This window comes from Centruroides sculpturatus, unplaced genomic scaffold, assembly GCF_000671375.1.
Source record: "Centruroides sculpturatus isolate CEXI.00-Female unplaced genomic scaffold, Cexi_2.0 scaffold275, whole genome shotgun sequence".
Classification (NCBI taxonomy): domain Eukaryota; kingdom Metazoa; phylum Arthropoda; class Arachnida; order Scorpiones; family Buthidae; genus Centruroides; species Centruroides sculpturatus.
Window position 1 is genome coordinate 248,572 of NW_019384477.1, and position 27,706 is coordinate 276,277.

A 27,706-nucleotide genomic window follows, 5' to 3' on the forward strand; every position below is an offset into this window, starting at 1 on the left:
ACCGGCCGGTAGTCTTGATCAAGGACTTTTCTCGCTAATTCCGTTGATGGCCGATTATTACGGATGCCATCCTGATGTTCTGAGATGCATGATGTTAGTGTTCTAGCAGTTGCTCCTATATAATAAGTGTCTTCTCCTGATCCATTATGTTGTAATGGAATAAGATAAACTCCCGATTTCTCTTTCATATCGATGGAGTCTCTGTCATTAGTAATCTTCTTAATGTTGGCTGCGTGGATAGCAGTAGCATGTAGCCATTTTTTCTAAACAAGTGTACAATTTTGAGTGATACAGGACTCAGAAATGGTAATGCGGAGTGTCCTTAGGTCTTCTTTGTTGGTAAGGAATGATTGAGGAAATAATTTATTTTGATTCCAATGAAACCGTGTTGTAATTTACTTTGCTTTATACGGACACAATAATGTGACTCCTTTCAAACAATTGGCAGATTGTTCATCTCTTTATTCAGTTGGATAAACCAACTGAATAAAGAGATGAACAATCTGCCAAGTGTTTGAAAGGAGTCACGTTATTGTGTCTGTATAAAGCAATATAATTTATTTTTAACTTGATTCCGAAGATAATAAAACTTTGCTTGAGAATAGCCCGCTTTTATCATTGCTTTTTTGATAAGTTGCATTTCCTGTTCTACAAATACTTTGCTAGAAGGAAGAAGGAACGCTCTTCTCATAAGGGAAGTGATGGCCAAGTTTAGATAGTGCATTGGTTGAAAGGCCATAGCAGGAATAATCTGTGGTATACTATTGTTTTTGTGATAAACAGAAAATTGAAGAGCAGGATAGCAGGATATGTATCTCTAGATCAAGGAATGACATTCTGGTATTGAACTCTTCTTCTAGCATAAAGTTGATGGATGCATACACTGAAGCCAACATTTTTATGAATAGCTTTAAGTATTCAGTGGAACCCTCCCACGCGATTAAAATGTCGTCAACATAACGTGAGTATGAGGTGGGGTATTGGATGGTTAGAGGGGCGTCAAATACTCTCTGTTCTATGTTGCACATGATTAGCTCTGCTAGGATGGGTGAAAGTGGAGATTCCATTGGTACCCCTTGTGTCTGTTTATATATGGTACCATTAAACTGAAAATAATTGTTCTCCGTTATAAGAAAGGGCTTCACATAAATGTATTACATGTGAGGCTGGGAAGCCAGAATTAAGTAGCAATGTATTAGTGAGCATGACAGCCTCAAAATAAGGTATGGATGGGAAGAGGGAAACGGCATCAACTTTAAATAAGTGGTATGCAGTAGTTGGAAGATCTCCTAGAGTAGAAGAAATAACAGTCTTGGCATGTATAGAGGCTGTGGTCGCCAAGTTAAAAGGAGATATTAAGGATGTAAGTAATTTAGCTGTGGTGGCTTCGAGATGGTATGTTGGATGAATGCATTTATTGACGAGCAGTCTTAAAGGCCAATTATGCTTGTGCGTTTTCACTTCAAAAAATAATCTGGGACAAACCATATTCTTTGGAGGTTGTAGAGGACCTGTCAAAGATGAAGTAATCCCTGGGAGAGCTATGATCTTGTGTGTTTTCCGTAAAACAGTGTTGGTTGGGTCCTGATTCAGAGGAATGGATTTAGATTGTATCAGGAAATCGTTAGCTCTTGAAATGAAATCATGATTTTTACACAACACAAATCTCTCTTCGTTATCAGCCACCAGTAGATTCAAGTTATTAGATATAAGAAATAATTTGATGGACCGAGTCAATTTCGTTCCCATGTTGTTGTTTTTTATGTGGCGTTGCATTGCTATATTGGTGATATCTGTTAATTCTAAGTCTGGTTGTAATTCCGGACTTGTAACACTTTTAATGGCTGCTATCATGGAAGGAATTAAATGTGCATAATCAAGCTTTGGGATTGGTATATGTTTTGGTCCCTGTGTTAACACTTGATGAATTTCTTCTGGAACCTTTACATTAGTATAATTATAATAAGGGATCTCTATTTTCCTAGCTTGTTTTTGGTGGGAATTTTCTACATCAACAATTAGGTAAAATAGCCTTTATAGCCAATAAAAAAGTAAGTGGATATAGAAGGAAACTCCACAAGAAAGTCCTATGGCTACAAGAAAATTTCCGGTTGAATTTTTGTCATTTTTTATCCACAATTTCATATTAAATCTGAAGAAGTTATAAAATATGCAGGATCTAAATCATAATATTTTAAACATAATTGTCTAAAATTTTGAAATGTATTTGCTAGTAATAATGTATATACTACTGATATAATTTTAAATAATCTTTAAATGTTTTACAACTGAACTTTTTCTAAATTAATTTTGCATGTTTATATTCATCCTCTGTGATATATTCTTTTCTCATTTTATTATAAAAGTATTTTTTTGGTGGTAAGCATGTTTCATATATGTTTTCATGTTTAAAATAAGAATATTGAAAAATTCTTTTATTTTTAATAATTCTTTATCTGGGTAATTTCAAAAAAATTGATTAAAAATGGGAAAATTATAATTCACTTTTTAAATTTTCAATTAAATTAAATAGAGAATAGTTTAAAAATTGGTAGCTATTGATAAATTCAAAATAATCTAATGTAAATGTAAATTTTTCAGAATTTTTAGGGATATGAATTCTAGAAAATAATTTATATGGTATATTTTTTAAAATTAAATGTGAATCATAACCTAAAAATTTATGTAATGCAATAGGAATAAATGTTTTTAATTGATAATTTAAATTAGTTATTATGAGCCCATTTTCTAAAATTTCCTAGATGATATCAAAGTGATAGATCACAATCATTCTATCATCAGCATTAAATTTCTCTTTATAAATATGACAAAAATGTGTACAGTTATTAGAAATGGTATCTGTATTAATTTCTACATATTGATTTATTTTATCTAATAAAATATTTAAATGTTTCTGATATTAAATAAAAAATTATTAACAGCATCAGTACCACAATAAAGATTTGCATAAATTGTAAATATTATTTTATCTTCATTTTCAACAATAATAATTGAATTTCAATAGTTTTAGTAAAACTAGATTTTAAATCACTTTTTTTATTTGAAGACTCTTTTTGTAAAATTGATTTAAATTCTGCATTATTGACAAGACTATGTCTTGTTTATAAAATCACGATGCTGTCATTGGTGCATACCTGAAAGCAGGGGTGGCCAACAGTTTTTGCCCCTGGGCCGAATTGGATAGAGAACTTTTTTCACAGGCCGAATCAGAGTCTGCCCTTGGAAGATTTTGAGGTGGTGCGAGGTCTCATTGTGATGTCACCCCATAGAGACTAAATTGTACATAGAGATTATTTTCACATTATCAACATTCTACGCTGTACTTAAGAGATTTGTAATGGAGGGTTAACTCTAAACGCTCAGTGAATTGTTGACCTTTTTTTTTTTAATAGGCATCAGAATTTTTCATTGAGCTATTCGGACTTGAGTAGCTAATATTGAAAGATTAATCATGGCCACATAAATTCATTAGACAGGCCTTATGTTGGCCATGCCTGCCTTAGAGGTATAATGGGTGCATGTCAGGAGTTGCAATTTGGCACAGAGTATTAGGTGCCCAAATCATGCACACACAAAAAAAAAATCAAACTTGTAGGTAGTCAGGGGACCAAGAGCCAAGTCAAAATAAAATACAAAATGGCGACACACTTTCTACAAACAGGCAAGAGTGCGAGATTTGCGCTTGCGTATATCATTGGGAAGTTGGAAATGCGAACATTGCGAAATCAAATTTTGACAAACAAAAAATCCCATTTACTCTGGTCACGACCGGTTGGCCCGAGATATCTCGTTTCAGCATCAGAACATTTTTGAAACTAGATGGTACTAGATGGACTCTATAATTTTATATTAAAAGTAACTTCCAAAATATAATTTTTTTTTTTATTTTAAAATTCAAATTTAAAACGGTTCGAACATTGGTTAAAAAATCGAAATATATGAAAATATTTATAACAATGTCTGAAATATCAATTTAATACACCTAAGTACTCAATGAAGATTAAACATAGTTGAAAACAAAAAATAGCATCTAAAATAGTACAGTAGAAGCCGTTATTCTGGTTAAGCCTTAATGCTCTCCCTCTCTCCTCGCTGGGGAATTTCGAAAAATCCCTTCTTAGTATGTGTTTTCATGACGTATTCTAACTGTGTACCAAATTTCACCTCTTTAGGTTCAGTGGTTTGCTCTGGGCGATGATGAATCAGTGAGTCAGTCAGTCAGGACAAGTAACTTTATATATTTAGATCTACATAGAAGGAGTATTGAAAATATGGAAAAGGAAATGATGTAATATGGGAATAGATACTAACAGTAAACCAATGTTTACATTGCAATTTGCAGATGATCAAGTGATAATGGCAGAGGGTAAGGGTGATCTAGAATACATGACAAGAAAAAAGAGGAATATTTTAAAGGAGGTTTGTATATAAACATGTGTAAAACAAAATATTTATGCATAGGAGGGGCTAAAACAGACATGGAACTGGAAGGAGAAAAGATTGAGGGATGTGAACATTACGATTATCTTGGAATACAAATTCATCAAGATCAAAGAAATACATTAGAAATTAATACAAGATTAGCACAAGGTAAGAGAGCAGCTAAAAGATGAAATGGAATATGGTGGAATGAAGAAATAACTAGATCAAGAAAAAAAAAATATATATAATGCTATTGTTAAAAGCATTCTGTTATATGGGGTGGAGGCATGGAGATTGACTGGGGAAGAGAAGAGAAAAATAACAACAATTGAAATGGATGCATTGAGAAGATAGAAGATCGTGCAGAATCTCAAAAAGAGAAAGAATAACTAATGAAAGAATCGAAGACCTAATGGGATTGAAGGAGACTGTTTTGGAAGAAATAAAGAGGAAACAACTTATTTAGTTTGGACATGTGAAAATAATGCATGACAAGAGACTCCTGGAAATGTCAATGGAATACAATTCACAAAAAAGGAAAAAATAAGAAGACCCAGACAAACTTGGTACAACAGAGTAAAGTTAGCATGTAGTGAAAAAGGGATTAAAGAGGAATGGTGTATGGATAGAGAGAGATGGAGAAGATTCCTGGAGATCGGAAGGAGACATCAGACACCATAAACCAAATATAGATAGATATAAATTGGATAAATCATTGTTTTATATAAGCTATATATATATATATTTATCATTAAACAATTTTTTTTAAAAGAAAGAATACATTTAACACTTCCTGGAAATTTTAAAGAATTTATATTAAAAATATTTTAAATATTTAGTACATGAATAAACAGAATTTTTATCAATATTTAGAAATATATGTGTAATTGTACAATATATAAAACAATAATTATCTTTACATTTAGCATTTAATATATATTGCTTATTTTTAAAATATTTTGGAAGAATAACATTACTGCATCCACCAATTTTATTTTTATATACTGTATTCCTAAATGAATATGTAAATACAATCGATTCCGTTTAATTGGGTCATCGGTTAATCGAGGCAGCTGCTTTTTTGGGCCAAAACTCAAAGTACAGAAACCAAAGTAATAAACTAATACATGATTTAAACGCTTAATTGGGACAGTAGCAGAAAATGAATTTGGCAATTTTTTATATATTTTAGGAATCTTCCGAAAACGTAGTCCGGAGACAAAGAAATTTTATTGTTCCTTTCTCTCGGCGATTCGGTTTTTCCGGGGGTCGGCATAGGGGGACGTATCACACCGGGATCCCGTGTGAGGAGGATCTGAATGCGAGCTACAGACTGCTTCTGATTGGACCGGACAAGGGAAGGGATTTCCCGGACAATTTTTCACTCTCTCGACCAAGTTGGAAGTACAGTTCCCTAATTCCCTAATAGAGTTCCTTGTTTGGTTTAATAAAGCATTAAAATAGGTACCTAATTATTATTATTTTTACCTACTTATTTATTTACTTACGTATTACATATTTTAGAAATTATCATTAGTTCGTTTAATTGGGCCAAAATGAATTAGTCCCAATTAAACGGAATTGACTGTATGTAATATAAATTATCTACCTAGAGCCATATCTTATAAATTGGTTAATTTGATCTAAAATTGTTTCAAAAGCATTTGTTAGTTTTTCATCTATCATGTAAGGAGACAAAATATGTTCAACATAAGGCACAACTATTTATAGAAAAGTAAAAGTCTTTATATTCAACGTTTTCAGTCAAAATATTAACAAATTTTACTGGAATGCAAAACGATTATTTAATGAAACACATCGTTTGATTTCCAGCAGTATTTTAAGTTAATAAAAACATTTTAAACTTATTCATCGGTGTTCTTCAGTTAGAACTAACGAATAGAATACATAAAATAATGTTTTTAAAATAGAATCGAACAAAGATCAAGCTGTATTGCGTTAAAATCTAAAAGGAAATTGTTCTAAAATTTAAAAGGAAAATAAAAATCTTCTAGAGGGATGGAGTATACTCCCGGTCGGTGGAGCTGTTACCTGTCGATTTATCATTTTTGAGTATATTAAAAATGGTACGATTTCTTTTATACGTTACTCTTACGCTGTTTTTCCTTGCGACCTCCATTTGGATTTTTTCGAGTGTGGAAAAGTAATTTACCACGCACATCCTTGAATTATTCTGTTGCGAAGATTTACTTTTTGTCCGATTATATGCCGAAATTAGATTGAGTATTGTTGTCAGTGGATAACCATGCTGTACGGCAAGTTTAACGATGTAATTTCATTTTTTTTCTATATCTGTAACACTTGTGTAATGCATATATTCTCTTTAATTAATTAAACTAGAGATCTGAGCTCGACCTGAGAGTTTGATAAAGAATGGATCCGATGAGTTTTACGTGTGAGGTCTCAGACAGATTACAAATCTCTCATTAAATGTACGAAAATTCGATTAATTTACGAAAATATTTTGTTATAAAAACGTGTGAAATAAATCTGTCGCGAAGGTATGAAAAAACAGTACGGTCGATTTCGTGAGGTCACGGGTTGGAATGTTTACAGTAGAATGTCAATCGGAAAGATCGAGCTTCAACTCCGACGCTCGTAGACGTGACAAAATTTAGAAATAAACGAGAAAATGTGACATTCCTTTAGAAGAAAAACTATCGCATTGTAAGTAATAAAACATTAAAAAATTGTTAGATGTCAGAAAAGAAAATATCATCGCGCAAAAGTTTCAAAGTTCGATCACTTGCGAACGAAGTCGAAGGAAGGTGTCAAATTGATTAACGGAAAGCTATCCGATCTGATTGTCTAATTTCATCTGGAAACAGGAAAATGACTGGGGGTAGAGAAAGAAATTGGGACCAATCAAATTCAGAATTTCGGGATGAAATCCCTTGAAACTAGTGATAAGACGATTAAGCGGACATTTTCGGGTATTGGAATCGGAATAGAGAAAATCTCGTCACGATTTCCTATTCTTAAAAAACGATTTTCACATTTTATAAGAAAATTATTTGTTTTAATTGAAGATTAAGTTTTTTAAATTAAGATAATAGTTTACGTGTCGACAAAACAGAGTACGCGACGTCCCCCCCCATACAAGAAGTGATAACTTTTAACGAATTTTAACAAAAGGATGTGTTATATAAGACATTCCTTTCGTTAAAAATTATTTCTTAATGTTATTTTTTAAAGTTTGATATACTAAAATTTCATTAAAAAAAAAAAACGTAAATTTTAGATTATGCCATTCGAAGAGGTTTGTTTCGCACCCTATAAAGGGGAGTTGTGAAAACTTCATTGTAAAATGGAGTCTAAAAAAAATTTTTTTTTGTAAGGGGTAGCAAATGAACTGTTAGCTTCGAGGAATCTAGTTAATATTTCTACGGATAGAAGGCGTAAGTGTTACGGATCGATAATTTCAAGGGGTAGATACGATATTTTCTCCTGGAAAGTTGTTTACCCTGCCTAAGACCGACTACCATTGAGTTTACGGTTAATCTGTGAATAGGTTGAAAACGTTTTTATTATATTAAAATACGGCTGGAAATCAAAAGGTGTGATTCATTCTTTATATATTAAAATTTTTTCTAATATTTTCAAGTGACATAAAAGGATCATTATAATTTGAAATTTTGGTGACATCTAATATAACTTCTAAAGGATGTTTTTTGTAAAAAAAATGAAAACATTTTACATATTTAATTTATAATTATTTTTTTAAACTCGTGGTCATCCAAATGTTCATCCATTACCTCAAAAGCTTTCTTTTATAATACTTAAATTCTTTTACATTTATATTATGCTTATTTTGTGGATAAACTACCTTTTACTCTTGTTAATGTAACATGGGTATTATTTTAAAATTTGACTATTTCCATTAACTGATTTTCAGTCATTCTAATTTTATACAGAGGAATTTTAGTTGCGGGATTCCCATGCACATGAAAATTTGGGAAAATCGGGAATTTTTATTAGCATTCAGATAAAGTTGTGGAAAGTCGGAGGATTTTCTTTTTTGGCTGCCTTGTTGACTATTTTTGCTGATGATGTGCTTGACTAAGTGTAGCTGTCTACAGGCAACGAGAAGTAATGTGGTGCAATGCAACTTACAAAAACTGATAAAACAAAAACTTACTATCTATCTAACTTCTTTTGGGGGAAAATTTTTGAATTGAAAATAACATTGACTTCTGGTTTGCATTGGAAATTCATATGTAGTTAATTGGGAGGCCCTGCCCCTAAACTTTCCATATCCAGTCTCAACTTTTATCTATCTAACTCCGTTCTCAAGATTAAGGAAAGACAGAAGGATGGATGACGGTGGGAATTTATGGGTCTACAATTTTTTTTTTCAAATTGCAGCCCGATTATGACTCAATATGTTGAACCAATTTCTAGGAATAATAACTTTGCTCGGTCCAACTGCTCGTTGTCTGTATAAATTAATAGGTGGACTCATTTTTATAATGAAATGAGACTGAGTATTCTCTGGAAATAAATCCATGCTCACATTGCTTATCAAAGTTACAAAGAAAAAACTGACTGCATCATTTTGTTACCTTCTGTAGTTACTTTCTGTAGTTCTTCAGTATAAAATTTTCTTTCCGCAATTTTATTATTTATATCTTTTAACACATATTGGAGGATGTGATGAAAAACAATTATGAATAATAAATATTTCCTTTGTCCAACGTGGTAGATATCCTTGACTAAATGTTTTATGTATTTTCAAAATTCATACAAGTTCACCAATATTAAAATTTTTTTCCTTTTATACCATATAGCCTTTCAAAAATTGCACTGTGATGCAGGGGCATAACTTGGGAAGGAGCCATGCCAATACTTCTATGAAAAGTATTATTGTAGCTTTTTACAATATCAGATAATTTATCAATATATTTATAAGAGTTATGATAAGTAAATAATCTGTATACAGTAGAGCGTCATTTATCCGAAGGTCAGTTATCCTAAGGAATTCCGGTTGACAAATTTAAATTTTTGCCAGTGCTGTGGCGCTGTAATCTTTGGCTATGTCTTCAGCTACTCAAATATTTTACATTTTTGATACTAAATTAACTTCTGAAGTATAATTTTTTATTGTTTTTATATTTTTCAATATATTTATTTTGTTTGTACAAAATAAAAAAATAATTTTTAACGATACAATAGTCTTCGTTAGGCTTAACATCAACGAAAATTCAACACGAAGCGACACGCAATGGAGAAAAATTTCAACACGGGATAAATTAATATATTTTTTCGTACATAATTCGTTATCCGAAAAATAAGTTATCCGAACAACCCCAGTCCCCAATTGATTTGGATAAACGACGCTCTACTGTATTTTATTTCATAAAGTTTAATTTAATCTTCCAACAACAGCAGCTTTTGTATCAAAATGATTTGAATAATAAATTTTTAATATTTTAAACAGTTCGACTCCTTGAAATTTTCTTCCCTCATCATCAACCCTTTGTTTTCTATTTAGCATTGAAAATAGCATTTTCTGTATAAAAATTAGGGTTTAAATTTAAATTTTAAAACTTCAAATAACTGTAACTACATATACTTACATTTTTTTTAAACAAGTTATAAAAGAAAACAACCCACAAATCTTTAACACACTGATCAGGGCAAAGAAACTAGTGCAAATGCCATTTGTTAAAATTTAAAGAAAATATGATTATGCACCTCGACTGTGGCAGCTATGCCTACCCACCATATATAGCTCTGCAAGCATCACTACGTCGTTACTGGAAAGGGGATGAAAGCTCAAGACTATCCAATGGTATCGCTTGAGGGTGAAATGGGAAGAGAGAGAGGATAGGTGGTGAAGGGGTAGGATCATGAGCGCCAGCATCACTTTATTGATGAGAATAAGAGAGAAACAGAATACAAAATATACAGAATATAGGGTATATAATACCTGTGTACAAGGTGATGGTGCGATTGTAAAACAATAATAAATAGAAAAATAATTTGACAATAAAGTGGCAATTACACAATTGGTTAAAAGCAGAAAGTGTACTGTACGCAATGGCTCTGCAAGCAAAAAGAAGACTTTTTAGCAAGTTTTGAAGCTTGGCATCTCTAGATTGAAATTGGCTTGAAGTTACTGGTGAGGTGCACAACCACGGCCTAGTTTCCCATGGTTGACCAGTGCATCATAGCATATGATGACGTATGACATCATAGCAATGACGCAATGGTTACTTGCTATTTTCTTCGTAATGTATTGCTATGTATTTCATTTTATTGCAGATCATCATGGCCATGGGCCATGAAAAATAACATCAGAGGCCTCCAGTTTGACACCCCTGTCTTATATTAATAGTGCATTTTAATAACAACTGTATTTACTTTGTCATAATAATGCATTGTTATTTATATGTAAATCTTTATTACTTTAATATTATATACAGTAATTTCTTGAATTTTAATAAATATCTGTTGTTTAGGATGATGCAAAACAGCAATATGCAGATTTAATAAATGAATTATCGAATACAGAACAGCCAACAAAAATGACAGATACAACTGCAGCAAACAACAGTGAAATGAATGATATTAATGTTATTAAAGAAGACAATGTAACAAAAATTATATTGAATCGACCTAAGAAAAAAAATGCACTTACAATTCAGGTTGGAATTTTATTAGTTACTTAATTTTTATAACAAGTACTTAATATAATTGTTTGCATTAATACCTTAGTCTTAATAATTATTTATTCTATCTTAAAAATTTCTTGAAATAATTTAAAATTTATAAAGTACCACAGTCCATTTTCAAAACTATAATTAAATTTGATTGTAAGTATTTAATTAATTAATTGTTTATTAAATCAATGCATAGCCAAATGATTGCCTTAAATACTTGGACTATGAATCTGATATTTTTAATAATTAATAGTAAGTAATTTGCTACTAGAGGTAGACATTAGGTGCCATCTCTTGACTAAATTAACAATTATAATTTAAATAATTTCTAATCATCTGGAAGAAAAGAACTGGTCCAGGGCGGGGCTTGAACCCACAACCTCTGCTTGCCATGCAGTGCACTTGCCAGTTGCACCACCCAGACCCCAAGCAAGCCTTCACTTCTAGATGTATTTAAATTTAGATACAACCTTACGCTTCTTTTCTTCCAGATGATTCTAAATTATTTAATAAATTATTTAAATTAAAATTATTAATTTAGATAAGTCATGGTGCCTAATGTCTACCTCTAGTAGAAATTACTTAGTATTATTTTCTATATCAAAATTATAGAGACAATAGTTAGAATATGCCAACGCCTACTGAACTTTACTAAAACAGTTATACTCTCAAATCTTTATAGAGACAACAATTATGTATGAAATTGTTCATAATTTATTGTTAATGTATTATCATTTTAATTATATGAATACTTAATATTATATTTATTGTTGTTGTTTTTTTTATTATAAATTAAGATGTATGAAGACTTCATAAATATATTAGATAATGCAGGCAAAGATGATAGTGTTATTGCTGTAATTACAGGTTTGTATTTTTTATAGTTTGTATAAAATTTTGTAAATAAGTTTAGATAAAGTAGTCTAGTATTAATATATACAGTAGATCGTTGTTTATTCGAATCAATTGGGGACTGGGGTGGTTCGGATAACTGATTATATACAAAAAAATATATTAACCTATCCCATGTTGAAATTTTTCTCCGTTGCGTGTCGCTTCACGTTGAATTTTCATCAATGTTAAGCCTAACGTAAACTTTTTAAAATAATCATCGTGGCTATTGTATCGTTAAAAATTATTTATTTTTTACAAACAAAATAAATATATTGAAAAGTATAAAAACCAAAAAAAATATACTTTAGAAGTTGATCTAGTATCAAAAACATTTGATTCAGCACAACACACAGTCCTCAGAAAAACACCACACAAAAGTGCCAGCTAAAACACAGACACCAACAAAAAAAAATATTGGAGTAGCTCAGTGCAAAGATTGCAGCGCCACAGCACTAGTGAAAATTTAAATTTGCCGAATGGAATGCTTTTGGTTAACTGGCTTTCAGATAAATGATGCTCTACTGTAGTAGCATATTAACAGAGTAATTAGAAAGTAGGTTCTGATTTCAAAAATTTTATTTGTCTTGATATTTTAATTATTTTATTTTTCTTGCAGGTAATGGTGATTATTATTGTAGTGGAAATGATCTAAATAACTTTACAAAGTCTTCTGATGATGATGTTGTATCGCGGGCAAACTCAGCTAAAGAACGCTTGAAGTATGAATGTTTATTTTAAATATTAAAACTTTTTTATTTTACAATTTGCTTAAATAATTCGATTTTGTCTTCAAATTTAATTTGAAATTAATTATATCAGAAAAGCAATTACCATTTATTCACTTCTACTTTTCAGGAAATACATCTTTACCAGTTACAAATAACACCTTTCTCACACTTCCCTAATGAAAAATTTATTATCGATTTGTTATAATAAATTTTTCATTTCTGGAAGTGGAAAAAGGTATGTTATCTGTAATGAAAAAATATCTGATTAAAAACAAATAATTTTAAAATCAGAGCTGGTAACAATGCAGACATTGCCTTACTTTTCCACCCATACTATATTAGGACTGTAGAGTTATTTATCTGCTAAAAGTAAGCACTGGAAAATCTTTTCTAAATTACTAAGATGTTATCTATATATTATGTATAAAACTCACTCTCAAATTCTTCTAGTATTTTTGTTTCTATCTTTCTGACTGTCAGCCTATAGATACTTCTTTTTTTTGCTCATAACATTATCCTTTGAATTTAAAATAATACTGAAGAGAAATTCCATTACAAACAAAATTAGAAAATGGTAGTTTATATGATACCAGTGGAAGAAAGATCAGAAAAGAGGATGTTTTATGTAGGAGCATCAAGGAGGGTCTCAGAGACACTTAGAGAACATAAGGAAAATTGTAAGAAAGCAAGAATGACAAAGATGGCATTCAATAAGTAGGTACAAGTGAGATGAAACAGCTTATTTATTGATAGGTGAGTCCTATGTGTAAAAACAGTATTGTCTATGGTCTAAGAAAAAGAAATTTGCACCCACAGCAATGGAAAAGTCTTGCGTGGGGTTTCAAAACCTTGTCTTTGTACTTTCTTGATAATGAAGACATCCATCATAAAGAATGGCCAGATGCTCTAGAGCAGGGGTGTCCAACCTTTTTGTTTCTCTGGGCCACATTGGAAGAAGTCAAGGAGTTTTGGGCCACAAGTATATATAATATATACTTGTGGCCCAACATACAAGTATATTTAAGGACTAACATGTCTAGATTATAATAATAAGTATTAAAACTTTATCATGAAAAAGGATATTTTAGAAAATTACTTCTACGGAACTTTCAATTTCTACTTAGAAATATATAAATTAATTTATTATAAAGAGACGAACGAAAATTTATTTGAAAAACACAAATATTTGTTTTATTTGGGTCTTTAATTAATAAAAAGCAACAAAACACTATTTTAAAGTGAATTTTTATTCAACTAATATATTTATGAATAATGTGTAGCCCAAAAAGTAGCCAAAGCTCCAAATGATATTTTTTACATCAAACTAAAAAAGTAGCCACATTTGGTGCAATGTAGCGAAATCTTGCAACACTGGAAGGAATAATAAATAAAGCTGGAGTTGTGACTCAAAGGATTATAGACCCAAATGTGAGGAAAAAAAGAGAAAGGACAAAAGATAAAGAAGTGAGAAAGGTTGGAAAATTAAGAATCAATATTTGCGTAACAGAAGATCTATTTAACCTTTCTCACTACTTTTTATCGTTTGGCCTTTCTCTTCTTTCCCTCCTTTCTTTAAATTTGGGTCTATAATCATGAGTCACAACTCCAGCTTTATTTAGTAATCCTTCCTCATTCACACATCTCCAAGTATTTGAAAATAAAATAAATCTGACTTACAGAACCTGTAACCGATGCGTATCACTTTTTCTTTCGAAAAACCAAACGTTTTCATAACCCCTTCTGGGTTCTTCATCAGGATAACAGCTGGATCGAATAGCAAAAAACGAATTCAAAAAGTTTGAATAAATCTGAACTTCTTAGAGTTTGAATCGTTCCATTCGCTTAATCAGTCACGTGATATGATTGACTGTTCTAATTCGACTTTCGATGTTCAAATTTAAGAGAAAGATCCACAACGAGTTATTGAGATATAAAGATTATTTAATATTCTCGTGTTCCCTAATATCATTTATTTTTAAGGCTTAATATAATTTCGTTATCACTCTTTATGGAGTAGGTGTTGCCACGCCATGGAAAGGGTGATCTCTTCTCTTGAATTAATACACTCGGATTTGTCATACGCCCTAAAAATTTCCATCTCTTCTAGCCATTTTAGTTGATGAATATGTGGTGTGGAGGCAATTATCCATGCTGCATTGAAGTCCGTCACAATATCGGGATCAGTGGCATAGGTGGAGAGTGAGGTTGTGTGCCTGTTGTGCTGTATATCCGAAATATGCTCTTTTAATCTAACCTCTAACGAGCATTTAGTTGATCCCACGTATACCATATCCCTGTTGAACCTGTTATCCTTTATAGGAATTTTATATACGCCTGATAGCCTCTCCGTCCTGGATCCGTCTTTTTCATTACGTAGGATATCAAATAAGGTGCTGCATCTTCTGTATGCTATGTTAACATTACGTCATTTAGCAATGGTGGTGTACAGGGACTTCAATAGAGGGTTAAACTTAATGGGTATCCTCATATTTTTTGTATTATTGCTTGTGTTTTGCGTGTTCATTACACTGTTGGAAGAAGCCTGTGTTTGTTTGTGTCGCTCTGCGATCTTTTATATAATATTTCAGTACCCGTGTGATCTGGCGATACTTTTCAAGTATTTTAACTCCTCCGTTAGAGCTTTTTGTGTGGAAGAGTGTGTGTAAGCTCGTTTGACCAATGCCCTGAAAGCAGCCATTTTGTACTGGAAGGGATCACATGAGCTTACTGGTATGTATGCCGATACATTAGTAGGTTTGCGAAATACTGATGTACGGATGATGGAATCATCAAATCTTATGTCTAAATCCAGGAAATGTACTCTGGTGTTACTGTGTTGTTCCATCTCTAATGTCAGTCCATATGGGTTGTCATTCATTTCGTCTAAAAAACAGGTTAAATTGGGAGTTGTCCTCCATAAGATGATGATGTCGTCGACATATCTTTTGTATAGTATAATGTCGTGGAGGAACTTAGGCAATGTCCTGTTTTCCAATTGCCTAATAACTAGTTCACATAAATCCCCGGATACTGAACCACCCATGGGAACACCTCTTGTTTGTGCATACAACTTTCCTTTAAATTGAAACACCGAGTTATAACAAATTAAATGGGCCAATTCTAGTGCCTGATGTTGTAGCTCATTAGAGCCCAATTTTTTAAACAAAAAGTCCCTTAGGGTGCAGAAACATGGAGGAAGTTCAATCGACGGGTATAAGGATCTAAAATCCAATATTGTAGCATAACACGGAGAGGTGACCATCTTGAGTTGTTCTATTAAATCTAACATGTTGGAGATGGAGAATTGGTATCCCTGAAGGTGTGGAGTAAGAATGTTGTGTACCTCTTCCTCTAGCTTTCGTGTGGGCTCTTTGGCCCTATCCATTACTGGGCGTAGCTGTTTCCCTTCCTTATGTGTTTTAGCAAATGCAAATAATTTTGGGGCATCCGGTGCGTCCATTGTGGATCTTTCTCTTAAATTTGAACATCGAAAGTCGAATTAGAACAGTCAATCATATCACGTGACTGATTAAGCGAATGGAACGATTCAAACTCTAAGAAGTTCAGATTTATTCAAACTTCTTGAATTCGTTGTTTGCTATTCGATCCAGCTGTTATCCTGATGAAGAACCCAGAAGGGGTTATGAAAACGTTTGGTTTTTAGAAATAAAAAGTGATACGCATCGGTTACAGGTTCTGTAAGTCAGATTTATTTTATTGCATACAACCCGATGTGCAGTTGAGCTTATATATTTGAAAATATTTCCTTTCCACTCAAAAATAAAATACGAATAAAGGTTTATGGCTTTGAAACTTTTTTGAGTTTATGCTGTTGAAATAAATAGATAATAAAAAAATTAAAACATTTTTCGGTTTTGTTTACACGTTTATTGGGTTGCATTGGAACTTGCCTTGGGCCACATACCAACTCTTTGCTCTAGAGCAGGGTGTCCAACCCGTGCTGTAGAGCACGAGTTAGAGACCTCTGCTCTAGAGCAAAGAGTTGCATCCTGCATCCTGTCAGCCTCTATCAAGAATACTACAAGTGATTCTAGATCAGGGGTGGCCAACACGAGGCCCGCGGGCCGCATGCGGCCCGCCTGGAGTCATGTTGCGGCCCGTGGAGCTAGGGCAAATGAACGTAAATGTTAACTTTATTGTACATATCACCAAAAGAACATTACGTCATGAGTTATTCCTATCATGTATTTTTAAATTATAGCTAACAGAAATTTGAAATATCTCTTATTTTGGAAAAATTCATAGATTTTTAGCTATTTCAAATATCCCGCTATTTGACACTCAAGGTTACTTAGTTTTTTGTCCGACGCTAGGTGTTGATAAAATTTAATATGAGACCTCAGCTATATATGTTCTGTGGTCTTCGGCGTTTTCGGGAAGCTCACAATGCTATCGGGCTCATACTCATAACTACTTTCAGTCCAGCTTGACAAAGTTCCGTGTTATTCTGTAGTTTCGTTTTATTATCGCCAATGCATCTGGAGAGATTTTGCAATCGACGTTAAAATACATATTTAGCATATTTTATAATTACAGTTCAAACTACTTTAACCAAGTAGCCTGTCTACCATATCGATTCTATAAGTAAGTAAACCCTGAAACGTTGGAGAAATTTCGTCAAGTTGGTTTGGAAGAGTTCTGTGAAACGTATTTGGACAAGGATAAATATCCTGAGTTTTACAAATATGCTCTGTCGATGGTTTCGCTATGTGGAAACACTTATGCGTGTGAACAGCTTTTTAGTCGCATGAAGTACATCAAATCACAAGTGAGATCGAATTACTGANGAGGAGGAGGAAGAAGAAGAAGAAGAAGAAGAAGAAGATGATGATGATGATGATGATGATAATAATACACGTGGAGACCCTCGAACGCTTCGTATATCGTACACATCGCGGAACTGAGCGCATCGGAGGAAAGGGGATCCGGTCAGAATCTCCGTATTAAAGAAAGAAAGAAGACGCCATTTTTAATGTCGCTTTCTCTCGTAGATGGAATATGCTACGATGAATTAAAGTAATTAAGTCTACGACGTTTCTTCTGTTTGGGTCTAACCGCATTTATTGTAAGTACTACTCTCTTTTTAAATGAATCATTTTGTAATATTTTAAAGTAATTTGGGCGCCGTTGATTTATGTCGTGTCGTAAAGTCGTTGAAATAACGGAAAACGTCGAATTCCTAGTAAGATTCTAGCATTGAATGAGGCGTTACTAAATAAGAACACACGAGAAGTCGTTTTAATATAAAGAGGTAACTCCATGTTCATTTGTTGAGAATTAAAAACGTAATCGTATCGCCAAGTGTGAACGGATATGAGCAGCAACGTGTTTCCTACACAGTAGTCATGGCGTCGAAATGATGGTTGAGTGCAGCATTGCCAGATTTAAATTAAAAAAAAAAAGCCAAGTAAGGTAAAAAAAATTCCAGAAAAAAGTCAAAATTATATATTTTTACATTATACTTTAATTATACTTGAATGCTATTTTATTATAATAATGCTTTTTCCCCAAAAAGAATATCTTCATGATTAAGGGAAGAAATTGAATCAGTGAATACAGTTTCTCAGAAGTAAAATACTCTCTAACATTTTATGTGAAAGGACAAATTCTTTGCAACATATATTTGAGAACAAAAGTTGTGACCTAATCCTAATAATTGCATCTAGAAAAGAAAGTTGCATTCTATTCCTTGCCTTATTTTTAAAATGAGTTAAAAGTGAAAATACCCTCTCTACAGTAGCATTGCTAATGGATGTTATTAGGCAATTGAGGGTGTAAGTCTCAAGTTCCTTAAATTGGAGATTTTGTAATATTTTTTGCCAAAAAAGCTCACTCTCATTGGGTATTCCACATTCCTTAAATTGAACTTTGTTCATCCAGTTAACAAAAGGTAATTTTCTGTATTGCTCTTCAATCATATTAAGATTGTCTTGTGCTAAATTCAAAAATGGCAATTCAGAAAACTTTGGTTGTAAAGCTTGGTTTAAAATTATATTAGGGCTTAATTACGCTAGATCTTGAAACAAATTCCTTGCCAATGGAAGCCTTTGTTTTGTTGAACTTGATTTAAAGCTTCTTCTAACATTTGTAAACACCTTTCTTTGATAGTTAGAACTTGTTGCTTGATTTTTTTCATCATCATTATTTATTTGCAGGTATTTATCACATTCATTCAAAAATTTCATTCCAAAATCAACTTTAGAAATACTTTTCTTATAATTACCATCATAAAGCCTACTTTTTAAAGATTTGTAGTGCAAAAATAAACTTTCATGTAACTGATAAGGGTCCGCTTTATTTTGTTGAAAAAGGCCATTTAATCTTTCAAGTTCTTGAACTATCGGAGTTGCAAAATGGAAATAGAGATAATCAGTCTGATCCAAGATCATTTTTTTTATCATTCTTGCTTTAAATTTGGTGTCAAATTGTTGTTCTGCTACTTCCGTAGAAATAAAATATGCTTTAAGTTCTTCCCAATTCATTAACAAATTATACATGATCTTTCCCCAAACTAGCCAGTGAGTTGAAAATGTTTTTTCAAAGGGAAGTGGTGTAATTCTAACAAAATCTGTTGAAAAGTTTCAAACATTAAACAACTCTTTGAAATCTTGGTGTCTGAAATTGCTATTTCTAAACCATTTAGGTATCTCAATCAACAAATATCCAATATTAGAAGGTAATTTTGAAATACATAGTGCTAAAGAATTTATACTGCACACAGAAAGGAGCAACTTCACTCAATCTAGACCATGCAGAATTATTGCATCCTACCATATTAGATGCACCATTCGAGGCAAAACCAATGCAATTTGTTATAGATTGGCCACATTTATGAATTTCATCTGAAACTAAATTAAATATATTTTCTCCTGTTGCTTTTTGAACAGGAATTAATTCTAAAAAAACAGTGGTGATTTGCTGTTTTACATTACTAAAAAAATCTTACTAAAAGACACAAATATTTTTGAGTTGAAACTGTTAGACGTCCGTGTTTATCAACAACTCAACGATAGTGCTCGCGAGAAGAGTGCGAGATCTCGTCCCGTTTTTTAAAGATTGATATCCCCGTTTTTTAGTTAGTTTCGGTTTCGTTTTCTTACTTGTTGTGTGCAGTAAACTGCTTTGTGATTTATGTCCTTAATAATAACTTTAATAAAGTATTTTGAAGACATTGCTTGGTGGTATGTAAAATTTGTCATCCTATCCTGCGCTGTGAACGAACGAATTATCATTGGCTTATCGTTAGAAGTTAAATGATAAAAGACCTTACACCTAACAATGATTATGAGACTGACATCGCTGATAAGGATGTAAAATGCATGTCTCAATAAGCTATGACGTCCTTTAATAAGTCATAAGCAAAATAGAAGTTATCATTGCAAACGAGTTAGTGATTACCGAAAAAGGCGTTTCGACTATCGTCATTCTGACGTTATACCGCCATCTTGGAATTATTTTTTTTCTCTTCGCAAAAGTAAACCGTCACAAATGGCAGTTTCAAAAGAAGATAATAATAGTATTGAAAAATGAAATGATAAAAATTATTCAATATGGAAGTTTCGAATGGAGATGCTATTAATTAAAGAAAATTTATATGACGCAGTATTCGGCGTTAAACCTGAAAAACCAGACGATGCATACTATAAGCGTGATCGTACTGCTAGAGCATTAGTATGCTTAAATATTTCAGATTCTCAAATAATTCATGTAATACATGAATCGACTGCTTCAGAAACATGGCAAAAGTTAAAAAGTGTCCATGAACGAGCTAACTTAACAAGTAAATTATTTTTACTTAGAAAGCTTTATTCTATAAAGTATGATGAGAACACGAAAATGCAGGATCACATAAAAGATATTCTTGAATTGAAGGAACGCCTGGAAAGCATTGGTGAACAGATCAAAGAGTCACACTTATGTGCTATACTGCTATGTAGTTTACCAGAGTCATATTCTACTTTAATAACTGCACTAGAAAGTAAGGATGAAGAAGAACTAACACAAGGATATATAACAAGTAAATTGATAGATGAATATGAAAGGCGTTTACAAAGTAAACAAAGTTCATCGGGACAAGCCTTAGCATTTAAAAGCAAAAATGCTGAAAAGTGGAACTACAAAGAAAAGAAATTTTGCACTTACTGCCACAAAAGTAATCATTATAAAAGTGAATGTTGGCATTTAAACAACAAAAATAAGGCAAATGAAGATGCTTTTAAGAGACAAAGAACAAATAAAAATATTCACAAGAATTATGATAAGCAACACAAGTCCACTGTTTGTGTAGAAAAGGATAAACAAGGTGAAAGAAAAGTACTAAAGGTACAATTGCATGAAACAAATTATGTTGACAATGATTGGGTCATTGATTCAGGTGCAACGTGTCATATGACAGGAAACTTAAAATTTTTCAAAAAACTTAACAAGCAAAAAGGCAACTCTATCACCATTGCCAATGGAGCAAAGCTGAAATCACATGGCATAGGTGAAGGATGTATAAAGGTCAGAACACTTCATGGAAATGAAGAAGAAATTCTCTTAGAAAATGTACTTTATGTTCCAGAGTTAGGTGGAAATTTACTCTCAGTAAAAGCCATAACTGATAGAGGCTGCTTAGTTAAATTTGAAAATAATGTATGCACCATAGAGAAAGATGATGAGTTAATTGCTACAGGCATTGCCACAGATAGTATTTACAAGTTAATTGCTGCAACAAATAAGCAAGAGCGAGTAAACAGTGCTCAATTAATGCAAAATTGTACAAATAAAAATTGCATACTTAAATGGCACCAAAGACTAGGTCACAGAAATTATGACACAATGAAACAAATGGAAAGAGAAAACTTAGTAGAGGGAATAAAGTTGCATAATTGTAAACATGATTTACAATGTCCAATATGCATTAAAGCAAAGCTCACTGAATTGCCATATCCAAAGAAGTCTACTTACAGAGCTAAAGAGCCATTGGAATTGGTCCATAGTGACATATGTGGTCCAATGCAAGTAAATAGTATAGGAGGAAAGAGATACTTCCTTACATTTGTAGATGACTTTTCTAGATTTACTATGGTATATCTAATTGAAAGCAAAGATGAAGTTCTTACAAAACTGAAAGAATTTGTAGCTTCTACTACAAATAAATTTAGAAGAAAAATCAACACACTAAGATCAGATAACGGTGGTGAATACTGTAATAAAAATGTTGAAGAATATTTAACAAAACAAGGAATCACTCATCAAACTACAATACCTTATTCTCCTGCACAAAATGGTGTTGCAGAAAGAAAGAACAGATCTCTCATAGAAATGGCACGAGCTATGATAATAAATGCAAATCTTGAAAAATCCTTTTGGGGAGAAGCAGTAATAACTGCAAATTATTTGCAGAACAGATTACCTACTAAAATAATAAATAAAACACCATATGAGTTGTGGAACAAAAGAAAGCCCAACCTAAACCATCTTAAAGTTTTTGGATGTAAAGCATATGCCTACATAAATAAGCATAAAAGAAGAAAATTAGATGAAAAAGCCATTGAAGGTATATTTGTAGGGTATGATATGAGAAGTAAGGGATACAGGATTTACACAGGTGATAGAAATGTAATAATAAGCAGATCAGTAAAATTCCTAGAAATGAATACAGGAAAAGAAAATAAAGGAAAACATAAACTATGGAATACTAAAGATGCCTTCCAATTTTTCCATGTTAATGAAAGTTTTCCAGAAGAGCAAGACTCAGAAGAAGAAACAGAGTCTGTAGAAATGCAAACAGAAGAAGAAACAGAATCAGAAATTCCACTAAGAAGGTCTGAAAGATCAACCAAAGGTATACCTCCAGAAAAACTGACATTCAAAGCTGAAGTTAAAATTCCACATAGAGATCCAAAGTCATTTGAAGATATATTGGAATTACCAAAGGAAGAAAAGCTAAAATGGGAAAAAGCAATGAGTGAAGAAATTAATTCCCTAAAAGAAAAGGAAACTTGGAAATTAGTTGATTTACCACAAGATAAAAGAGCAATAGGATGTAAGTGGGTTTTCAAGACAAAGTATGATGAAAATGGAAGAGAAACAAAATGCAAAGCAAGATTAGTAGCAAAAGGCTATGATCAAAGATTTGGAACTGACTTTGATGAAACATTTGCACCAGTTGTTAAACATACAACTATTAGAGCAGTTTTAGCTGCAGCTGCATATAAAGGAATGAAAGTACATCATGTTGATGTTAAAACTGCATTTTTAAATGGAAAATTAAATGAAGATGTTTACATGACACAACCTATAGGATTTGAAGAAAAAGGAAAAGAAGGAAAAGTATGCAAGCTACAAAAGGCTATTTATGGTCTTAAACAAGCTGCCAAAGCATGGAATGAGGCAATAGCAACAACTCTAATTAATCAAGGTTTTAAACAAAGCAAAGCTGACATCTGTTTGTTTACCAAGGGTAAAGGGAAAGATATTGTATATTGTGTGCTATATGTGGATGATATTTTGATTAGTGCAAAAAGTGAAATAAGCATTAGTAAAATAGTAAAAATTCTTGAAGAAAACTATGATATACAAATCTAGGAGAAGTAAAGTTTTACTTGGGAATAGAAGTAAAAAGAAAGAAAGATGGAAGTTTTTTTGTTAAGTCAACAAAATAAAATAGAAGAGCTTGTACAGAAGTTTAATTTGCAAGAAGCAAAACCAGTTTCTACTCCAATGGAAACAGACTATTACAAACTACAAGGAGAAGAAGACCTACTTCAAAATAACACAAAATATAGGCAGGCAGTGGGGGCTCTCTTATATATTTCAACTGTTNTAAAATAGTAAAAATTCTTAAAGAAAACTATGATATTACAAATCTAGGAGAAGTAAAGTTTTACTTGGGAATAGAAGTAAAAAGAAAGAAAGATGGAAGTTTTTTGTTAAGTCAACAAAGTAAAATAGAAGAGCTCGTACAGAAGTTTAATTTGCAAGATGCAAAACCAGTTTCTACTCCAATGGAAACAGACTATTACAGACTACAAGGAGAAGAAGACCTGCTTCAAAATAAAACAAAATATAGGCAGGCAGTGGGGGCTCTCTTATATATTTCAACTGTTACAAGACCAGATATAGCAGCTTCAACACACATTCTTAGCAGAAGATGTGAAAATCCAAGACAGCGAGATTGGAATTCTGTTAAGCGAATTATATGCTATCTTAAATCAACAAAATATCTGCAACTACAAATTTCATCAACTGAAAAACCTGTTCTAAAGGTCTACTGTGATGCTGATTGGGCTCAAGACAGACAAGACAGAAAATCAACATCAGGAAACGTGATATACCTTGGAGAAAATTGCATATCATGGAAATCAAGGAAACAAAACTGTGTAGCTCTATCCTCAACAGAAGCTGAATATGTTTCTTTAGCAAGTTCTACGCAAGAACTACTATGGGTTTTACGTCTGACAGAAGAATTTGAACTAAACAAAATCTGCCAGTCAAAATTATAGAAGATAATCAAGCAACAATAAAACTTTCACAAAGTGAAAAACACAATTCAAGACTAAAACACACAGACACAAAGTATCATCACATCAGAGATCTACAAAGAAAGAACATAATTGAAGTTGTGTATTGTCCAACGCAAGAAATGGTTGCTGACATTTTTACAAAGCCTCTGCCAAGACCTCGATTTGAAACTCATAGATGTGCTTTAAATATGCATTCATCGTGTTCGGAGTTAGTGGGGGATGTTAGACGTCCGTGTTTATCAACAACTCCTCAACGATAGTGCTTGCGAGAAGAGTGCGAGATCTCGTCCCGTTTTTTAAAGATTGATATCCCCGTTTTTTAGTTAGTTTCGGTTTCGTTTTCTTACTTTGTGATTTATGTCCTTAATAATAACTTTAATAAAGTATTTTGAAGACATTGCTTGGTGGTATGTAAAATTTGTCATCCTATCCTGCGCTGTGAACGAACTAATTATCATTGGCTTATCGTTAGAAGTTAAATGATAAAAGACCTTACACCTAACAGAAACATCAGTTGACTCATCCATAATAATTACATGCCTTTTATTTTTTAAGTCTTCAAAAAGTTCAGATTTCAAAACAGGTGAAATTACATTTTTCAGCAGAATTAGACATTTAGTTCTGTGCAATTTGATCTTGCCTACAGTACTTCCACATCCATGTTTCACAATAATCTCACCAAGGTGATCGATTATTCTTATTGCACTATGGCAAGCTATACTTACTGAAAGCTGTAACTTGGCTTCCTTAACTTTTTCATCAACTGTCTTGCTGGTTTTTGTGACAGGAAGAATCATTTGATATGTAGATGGAGTATTTTTCTTGTGCTTTTCTGATTTGTCATGGTTTGAAAGGACTACGACAAATGGTTGTCATGGTTTGAATCTTGGGACTATGGTACACCTACATAATTTGCAATATGCAGATTCAGAATCACCAGTTGCTTTTTAATCCAAGGAAATTTATCCTTCCATTTATCATTATATTTTCTGTTATTGCCATATGTCAATTTCCACTTAGGCATAATTATAAATGAAAATAAAAAATAAAATAACTTTGAGAACGATTTTATAATCACTTTAGGTATGGTGTAGGTGAATAGTTACTAGGTAGGCATGCAGGTAATGAGTAGCAAAATTTCTTATTTTAGTGTTGCCAAATTAAAATCTATAAAAGCCAAAAAGCCAAACAAAATTTTGCCACACCACTCAAACTGAAAAAAGGCCAAATTTCGCAAATTTGGTGTCAAAAAAGCCAATCTGGCAACCCTGACTGAGATACAGGCAAAATTAGTGATTTTGCTTATTTTTTTTGACATGAGTATAAATATTAAAATTCATGCAATTAAAATTAAATATCTGAAAGTAGCTGAATCTATATTATATTTTTATGTTGCCAAATTTATGATAGATTGAAGTTTATTAATTACTACAATTGTTAATTTAAATAAACAAATAAATGTCTGTTTTTATTTTCAGGAGATTTGTGGATGCTTTTATTGATTTTCCTAAACCTTTAATTGCTGCAGTTAATGGACCAGCTGTTGGAATATCTGTAACTCTTTTGGGTTTGTGCGATGTAGTTTATGCTGCAGATAATGTAATTTTTTATTATCCTAAAATTTTATATTTTTTAAAATATACTCATTTATATAAACAGTATTAAATTGTTTATATAATTAATTAAATAATAATGTATTTTTTAAGAATAAGTTTAAACTGAGTAAGAAATCCAATATTTATGATATTGGATTTCTCACTTGTTTAAATTTCTAGAATTAGAAATAACAATGTAGTTTCTAGAATTAAAAAACATTATGAATTATTATTACATTGTTAATTTTCTTATTTCATTTTTATTAAACATTAATATAGTTATTCTATACTCTTTCTAACAATGATTTTTTATTATACTAAGAAATTAATCATGTAATAATTTTTTATTTCTTTATACAAAAACATTAATTATTTAAGCATAAATTTTAAAAACAAATGGAAAAGTTTATTCTTATCTTTGTTAATAAAATATGATTTAAAAAAATATAATGTAATTTCTAAAATTATATAATGATTAATTCATAACATAATTTTATAAAATTAAATATTATGAACCANTTGAGTATTTTAACTGAATAAAAAACATTTTATAAAATTAAATATTATGAACCAAAAAATAATTTTTTAGCATTTTATGATGAAATACGCCTTGATTATTAACTTTAATAGCTCTACTCTCATTGAAATTAGACAGAAAACATAAAACAAAAGAAAACAAAAACACTTAATACTTTTAATCAGCCAGACAAAAAATTATACAAGGTGTGAACAAAAACATGCACCAGGCTATAAATCATGTCTGCTGTAATAATTGTAACTGGATTTAATTGTACTGGAATATAAGAAATATTGGGTTGTTTGGAAAGTAATTTCGGTTTTTTTTCGTGGAAAAAAACACAATATTTTTATAATAAATAAATATTTTATTGAATTATGAGTATATATCGACCATTTTGGTCAAATACCTGTTNTTCTCAAGAGGCCAATGGCATCCCTTGTTCCTTTTCCTTTTCTGAATCCAAATTGTTCTTCACATAGAAATGTTTCAGCCTTGTTGTAGAGTCTTCTGTTAATGGTTTTAAGAAGGATTTTTGAGGCATATGAAATTAAACTAATTGTTCTAAAATCACTACACTTTTTACCTTTTGCTTTCTTTGGTATAGGTATCAAAATACTTTGAGCAAAGTCTTCAGGTCATTCTCCTGTTTTATATATGAGATTGCATAAGTCTGTTATTTTCTCGATTCCTTCCTTGCCTAACCCGTTTAGAAATTCAGCTGGTATTTCATCTACTCCTTCTGACTTTTTGTTTTTCAATTCTTTAATTGCCAATCCAACTTCATCTTTCATGATAATAGGTCCTCTTTCATCATTAGCTATTTGAGAAGATTTTTCCAATTTTAACTATTTAGGTTTGGTATTCTCTCCATAGAGATATACAATATATTTTTTCCAATGGCCCATTATATCAGTTGGGGTTAAAAGCGCTTTTCCATCTTTGTCTTCAACATAGACGGATCGATCATAGTATTTTACAAAACTTATCAAATTATTTCTCAACGTATAAAGAATTATTTTTATTTAAAGGTGGATAGATAGAAAAAAAATATTTTTAAAAATTTGAGCTACAGTTATTTAGACATTGAACTTCTTGGGTGTCCAAGATCGGATAATATTTAAAAGAATGAATTATTACCACAAATATTTTAAAAAGCATTGTCCTTTTTGAAATATTCTATATTATGAACAATTCTTAATTGAACAAAAAATAGATAATTTCAAAATCAATACATTGTATAGATATTTAATAAATAAGTAACAAATATAATTTAAATAATTATTACATTAAACTATTTCCCTATTTTACTTTG

General features: G+C 31.7%; 1 protein-coding gene across 3 annotated transcripts in view; it reads left to right on the top strand.

Annotated features, from left to right (window-relative positions):
* Positions 1-27,706, top strand: part of LOC111621356 (enoyl-CoA delta isomerase 2, mitochondrial-like) — a 52,259-nt gene that overhangs the window by 12,926 nt on the left and 11,627 nt on the right. For all 3 annotated transcript variants that reach the window (XM_023363460.1, XM_023363462.1, XM_023363461.1), the window contains exons 4-7: positions 10,926-11,111; positions 11,924-11,993; positions 12,637-12,739; positions 25,758-25,878. In XM_023363460.1, the coding sequence (XP_023219228.1) occupies positions 10,926-11,111; positions 11,924-11,993; positions 12,637-12,739; positions 25,758-25,878 (480 nt within the window). The remainder of the gene's footprint in view (positions 1-10,925; positions 11,112-11,923; positions 11,994-12,636; positions 12,740-25,757; positions 25,879-27,706) is intronic.